Source organism: Excalfactoria chinensis, chromosome 1 (genome assembly GCF_039878825.1).
Source record: "Excalfactoria chinensis isolate bCotChi1 chromosome 1, bCotChi1.hap2, whole genome shotgun sequence".
NCBI classification, from domain to species: Eukaryota; Metazoa; Chordata; class Aves; order Galliformes; family Phasianidae; genus Excalfactoria; species Excalfactoria chinensis.
The window spans coordinates 156,994,210-157,000,938 of record NC_092825.1 but is presented as its reverse complement, the minus strand read 5'-3'; the positions used below and the strand labels follow the sequence as shown (position 1 = coordinate 157,000,938).

Sequence of the window (6,729 nt, the reverse complement as noted above, 5' to 3'; positions counted from 1 at the left end):
TTAGCACAGGCCAACTGGTTCAAATGTGTTCCTACTGCAGTTGTGGCTCCTTCCCCCTAATAAAACTGCAAACAAAGAGACCATTCAGCCACACGAGAGCATCTGTCAGGAAAGAAGATACAAATCTGTCAGTAAAGAAAATACAAATGTACTTTATTATAACCACAATGAGAGATTACTTCAGCAGTACGATCAGCACTCAGGTCTACATCTGTGCCTAATGAAGTCAGTTCTCTTCCTGCTAAAAAGGAACACCGCTTCTCAGTATGATGCGTTCCCCACCTGTGCTTACGGGGTGTTTATTGTCTCTGTGTCACAGCCTCGGGATACAGAATAAAGCTTTACTCTTTGACCAAAATAGGAGGCAACATTTTTTTTTTATTATTTAAAAAGAATTAAAAACAGCATGTTTCTAGTCAGATAATATAAAGCATCTTAAGTTAATCTTTTGAAAGTATTTACACTATTTGTAAACGTAAATATCTGAAACTGTACATGTTTAAACAAATGTTCCTTTAGCAAACAGGCTGTATAAACTGATAGCTCTTCTAATCTTCCAACCAGCTGTCCTGGAGCTGTCTGGGTATTCCAAGAGAGAAAAGAGCCCAAACACAAGAGTGACTACTGGCAAAGGTTTACCCTTCACAATATCTCTGTACAACGTACGAAATCATCCATGGCTTTGTTCAGCGACCATGCAATCCTTCTGTAAAACTTGATTTAAAAAAAAACCCAAATATACATATATTACAATGCGCTGAGCGTTATTTTACAGCCTTCAATTCTACGTGAGTAAAAAGAAAGGGCAAGTTTCCATCCTCGTTAGTTCCTCTTGTTCGTTTCAAGGGTCCCGTCGGGTCCTATGAGTACCATTGATGTACCTCAGCACCACTGTTGCGCCACTCCTCACGGTAGCTCTAAATCACACCCTTTTAGTCTCCAGCCATGTGATTTATTATAGGGAAAACATCAAACCAAAACCGCCTCTGATGTGCACGGAAGTGCCCGCTTCATTACAACTTCTCAAGAGTTTTTATTACAAATAAGTTAAAAATCTGCCATGCACTTCACCAGCTGCTTCCTTCTCGCTGCTGCACAATAAAGACTTACACGCTGAGATACTCTGAAGCTGCTTTTAGTGTTCCATTCCATTAATGACAGAGTGGTTTGCAGCCAGCTTCCCCAAATTATGATCAGTGTGTACCGACCCAATTGCACTGTTCACCAGTTACTGAGCCCCTGCTTACAACAGGGATTTGACAGTGTTTGCACATTCATTCCTGGCATCTCCTCTACAGCCCCACTAGCACTCAGTCCACACACAGAGGCTGTACAAGTTCCAGTCCCACTGTCCACCATAAACAGTGCAATGCAGCCGTTTAAACTCAGTAAGGCAACAAACCCTGCTAATCTAAGCTCTAAGAACCTGAGAATCTCAATGCTAAGCTTTGTTGTAAAGCAGCTGAAAACCCGCAATCCCCTCAGAACCAACAGACATTGTATTGCACAGCTTTCCATTGCAAGCCCCAGAATCTGAGATTCTTTTACATGGAGTAAGGCCAGAGCATGAACCTTCAGGTCAGACCTCGCGGCTCCCAGTCACAACAAGAAGAACAGCACACCCAGTGTTTCAAGAAGTGCTTCAGTCTTCCCAACTAAGAGCCTCTGAATTAGGTTTGAGCACAGAGTGGATTACCAGGATCCTCACAGGTGTTAAAACTGGAGCGTGCCTGCTTGAGTCAAATGGTCATAGCAACGTGCCACCTCCAGGCCTTGCCAAATACCTACTGCTGCTCCCATTTGATTCCTGCACTTCATTTCCAGTGTTTTTGAAAGCGCTGTTTTCTTCAGCTTAAAGTATGAAAGCTTTTTACATCAAAAAACAGGACTCCAAACTTGAGAATACTTGGAGACGGCAGTTAACTGAGCATCCATAAGAGTAATCAGCAAAGGGTTTGTTTTGTGTTCCTTTTCCCCCCTTCTCAAGCCAGCAAATAGGAAGACCTTTAACAAATCAATAAAACTGATTTGTAACATTTTCCTAAAACGGGGTTAAGCAGCCTGGAGGGTCTTAATGCAGACTGGACTGCAGAGGGAGGGGGGGGCGGGAATCCTTCATTTACTTCAAGCAAACGACTTCACATCCCCTTCACTGCTTGTCATTCAGCCAAGGATTATTTAAGCAGCCTCACAGGCTACTTGGATATCGACAGAAGTAAGTTCACCTGAAAGACAAAGTGAAATATTTGAAGGGAGCATATAAAAAGGAGGGGGTACGACTGTTTTTGAGGGTGGGTAGTAATAGGACAAGGGAGAATGGTTTTAAACTGAGACAGGGGAGGTTTAGATTAGAGATTAGGAGGAAGTTTTTCACACAGAGGGTGGTGACACACTGGAACAGGTTGCCCAAGGAGGCTGTGGATGCCCCATCCCTGGAGGCATACAAGGCCAGGCTGAATGTGGCTCTGGGCAGCCTGGTCTGGTGGTTGGTGACCCTGCACATAGCAGGGGGTTCAAACTGGATGATCATTGTAATCCTTTTCAACCCAGGCCATGCTACGGTTCTATGAAAGTCTAAGTTAGACAGAACAGCTACTTCCAAGATCTGCCTCAGGTTTTCACCTTTAAATAGATAAACAATGTTAGAAAAAGCCAACTCCTCTAGGATAACCCCACCTCCTTCCAGTGCATCACTCCCAATCTGTGCTCAGGGATAGTTAACACACACCCCTGTGGCCACATTCACTGCAAGGCAAACTCTTGTAGCACATCAGCTTGATTATCTGTTTAATGATTGGCAGCCTGCAATAATCAAGATTCCATCCACATTCCCTGGATCATTAAGGTCAAAGAGAGATTTTTAAAAGCTGACTCGGTTTGTGTCAGAGCATCCTAAAATGGAGGATTCTCAACCCCAATCATCACTGAGACTAAAGATCTTATTATGCACGGTTACATTTCCATAGAAATCTGCACATTTCCTCAGTGCAATTTACTTCAAATGAACCCTTGTAATTCTTTACTCTGCTTCTCAACTGTTAAAGCTGCTTCTTGTTGCATTTGCCAAAAGCAAAACTACCTTCTCACGTGCAGGTTTTGTTAAAGCTTATTCACAAGCTGCGGTATCTCTCTGAAAAGACAATGCCTGAAAAAGGCAAACCTCTGCCATCATGTTGTAGAACCCAAACCCCAACAACGTAAATCAGCACCTCCAATTTACAATTGGATATTCATAAAAAGAAACAACAACCAAACAATAAACTTTTAATGGAGAGCTGACGGTTCAGATAAAGCCCTGTGTTTAATCACCTAAGGGGGATCTGAATGGTAAAAAGGACTAAAAGTGAAAATCCAGTGTTTGAAAAAGACACACAAAAGGGCGCCCAATAAAACTAAGAGCTCCAATATATTCAGTACAGACCTGTTCCATCGAAGGACAAGCTATAATCTGGAGATCCTCATTACTAAATTCTTCCTTTAACAGAGCATGGAGTTTCTGGAACATTTGCTGGATGTTATTCTTTTAAAGAACAGAAAAAAAATATTACAATTAAAAAGAAAAGCCAAATAACACCACAACCCCCACACACACACACACAAAACTCATGTCAAACATTAACTACAATAAGTGTGGTGTATATGGAACAGCTACTGAAGCAACCAGGCAGAGAGAAGTGGCAGAACTCGTGTCTCTTAAAACACAACAAATAGCCACAAGGAGCCCAGGTTGGCTCAATACAGAAACTTCAGCTAACACGTGCTAAGTTGAAACACCAAACCCTACAGACTTAACCTGAAAACCTAAAACTCAAGGCTGGTTGTTCCTGGTGGGTTTATATTGGGTCTGCCACTGAATCTGTACCAGACTCTCCACCTCCAGTGCCCACGTGTAACAGACCAAGTGACAGAATGAACAGAATCCTGTTGCTGCCTTGTAATGTGCATTACACAGGCTGAATACAAGACAGAAGGGCAGGATTCTTTGTAAGCTAAAACATACAACAGATTGTTTTTTATTATTATTTCACAGGCCTTTTCAAGAGGTTTTTCATTAGGGACACCACAGTGACTGCACTACTATGTTCACTGTTACGTGCGCTTGGCATTTGTCATGTGTTTACTGGCTGGACTGCTAGCCTAGAAAAACCTATACATATATAAACAAGAGTACGTGTGTATGTGTGCATGTACAAATCGTCCACCTTTGTTGCTGCGGAGATATTGCATTTATTTTCAGTGAGGGGAATTCTTTTTCGTTGATGTTAGTGAAGTTTGTGTGATCAATGTTGACAACAGTGCATTGTAATGATATATTACACACTCCCTACATACGTATGTCTACTTGTATCGATCTATTATACATATAAGTATGCATACAGAAATCCAAGGTGAACAATCCCACAAAAGGTACTTAACTAAAGGAAAGCCCAACACCTACAGAAAAGCATGCTGATGTCTGTGTATCACTACTTACCCTAACTGGCTTAAACAGAATGAACTCTGTATCTTTATTAGACAAATACAGTGACATGCTTCGTAACGTTGACTGCAGCTTTGTCTTGATTGTCTTGTAAGTGGAAGAGATCATATCGTTGATCTTTGCTGAAAGTAAAAGTAAACACACTTAATGAAGTGCAATGGCATTCTGCTAGTTAAAATCTACATTCCAGAACATCATCTCTACTTTACTGGGGCTGACCATAACCACGTGGTGGACTGAAAGAGGAAAAGGGGGTGAGTGGGCAGCACAGCTTCACTCCATCACGTGCATACAACATGCCAGATGTGATGCTGGTCTCTCAGGACCTACTCAAGACATCAGCCCCTCCCCTTCTCAGCAGAAGCAGCATCCAACCCATTTCTGCCAGCCACCACATCCTCCTGAGGTTCCTCAAGTCACAGCCTTCCGACTGCAGGAAAGAAACAGAGTTCTGTAGACTCCCACCCATGCAGAAAACTGACAGAGAAAAGAAATTACTGGGGAATAAATAGTGCTAGTACAGAGAACAGCGTATCACAAATTCTCCTTCCTGCCCATCTGACGTAATCTGCACAAGCAAAGGCTGCACAGACATCTGAACTCTAAAATCAACTGCACAGGAATCCACTCAGACAAGACCTTCTTTCTTTATTGCTAGGTATATTAATGGTTATACAGGATCTTTGCCTAGAGGGTAATGGAAAAATTCATTTTGTAGCTGTAAATTCACGAAGTTAATACACTAATGTTAAAGGGTTTGTTTTTTTTCCCTCAATTTCTACAGTATCTGAATTTTCTCCTGTTTACTCCTGGTTTCCCGTTTCAAAGAAACGACAAAGGATCTGCTTAAATCTGCTGCCTCTGTACACGATTATCTCCAGACAAACATTAAGAATATCCCTGAAGAAGCAGGAAATAATAAGCAGAAGATCAAGTTAGCCCTTGAGAGCATCTGACCCACGAAGCAGCAATGATTAATGAATAAATACGGTTGGATTTGCATTTTATGAACATGATGCAACAGAAGGTTCCAATGTATGGATTGGAATAAACGACTTCTCAGCATCATCAGAAGCACAACTTTGTAATATGAACAGCAAAGCAAAACCCAGGAACACTGAACTACTCTGAGCATCCCTACAAAGCAGTCCAGGATGAGTTCTGAAAATGAAGAAGTTAACCAATGTGCAGACAATAAAAGCCTCAGTACAGACTCACTTTCCTTCCACAAAAGCAATAGCTTCACCTCAATGTGACCAAGTAATCCCTTAAGTACATTCTCTTCATTCATTCGTGGAAATGCTGTTTTCATGCAAGAGCAGTCACAGCTTGAGGAGCACTCAATTCATTCACCCTGAGCTCCAATTAAACGCATACCCTGAAGTCTGTCAGATTTTGATACGGAAGTATCTTATCGCATGTAAACTGGCATACAGGTAAAAACGCAAGCAGAGATTTTTAAGAAAAAGATTGAGAATACTCAGAATTTTTCCAAATCAGCCAGTTTCACAAACCAAATTAATCTGATCAACTTTTCCAACTGCTGTGTTTTAGAAGTCACGCGTAACTACAAATGATGCACTGAAACACTCTAGTCCCAAATAATGCAGCCTATATTGCTCTACCAAACATGGTAAATGGAAATGGTCTTTTTCTCCACTTGATGAGTTTTCAATGGAAATCTCAAACAAGTAAATGAACACGGCTTTGTTAGCCCTACAACCGTCTCTGAAGTAATATAAATGTAAAAGAATGCAAATACCTGGTTGTGCCCAAGGCTGCTGAGAAAGGCTGTATTTGGGACCTCCTTGAGTAGCCATTGCTTTTAAAGCAGCCACCTAAAACAATTACAATCAACAAAATGATGTTTGTTCCTTTGATTGCAATCGCAACACAGTGACCAAGTAACAGCTGCACACACCTCCTACATACTGTGTTTCACCAAACCCCTCTGCTCTCTCCTTTCCGTGCACTCACTCAACAATACACAAGGGAAGCAGCTTGACAGAACTAGAATCACAATCCTCTCTTGAACATACAATTCTAAACAGGATTAAATTTACAAAGATGCTTCAGCACCTAAGGATACAAAGAAACCTCAGAAGAGATTTATATTTAATCAGGTTAGTCAAGCTCCCCAAATGAATGATTGGAATCACGTGGATAACCTATCCATCTCAGTTACCCATCTATCTATCTATCTATCTATCTATCTATCTATCTATCTATCTATCTATCTATCTATCTAT

General features: G+C 41.3%; 1 protein-coding gene across 2 annotated transcripts in view; it reads right to left on the bottom strand.

Moving 5' to 3' along the window:
* Positions 1-129: 129 nt before the first annotated feature.
* COG3 (component of oligomeric golgi complex 3) overlaps positions 130-6,729 on the bottom strand; it is a 32,074-nt gene continuing 25,474 nt past the window's right edge. The window contains exons 20-23 of one of the 2 annotated variants that reach the window (XM_072359102.1): positions 6,243-6,318; positions 4,475-4,602; positions 3,422-3,520; positions 130-2,225 (exon numbers count right to left, since the gene is read on the bottom strand). In XM_072359102.1, coding sequence (XP_072215203.1) covers positions 2,196-2,225; positions 3,422-3,520; positions 4,475-4,602; positions 6,243-6,318 — 333 coding nt within the window. In that variant the 3' untranslated portion in view covers positions 130-2,195. The remainder of the gene's footprint in view (positions 2,226-3,421; positions 3,521-4,474; positions 4,603-6,242; positions 6,319-6,729) is intronic. The other variant, XR_011905970.1, reaches the window with a different exon arrangement.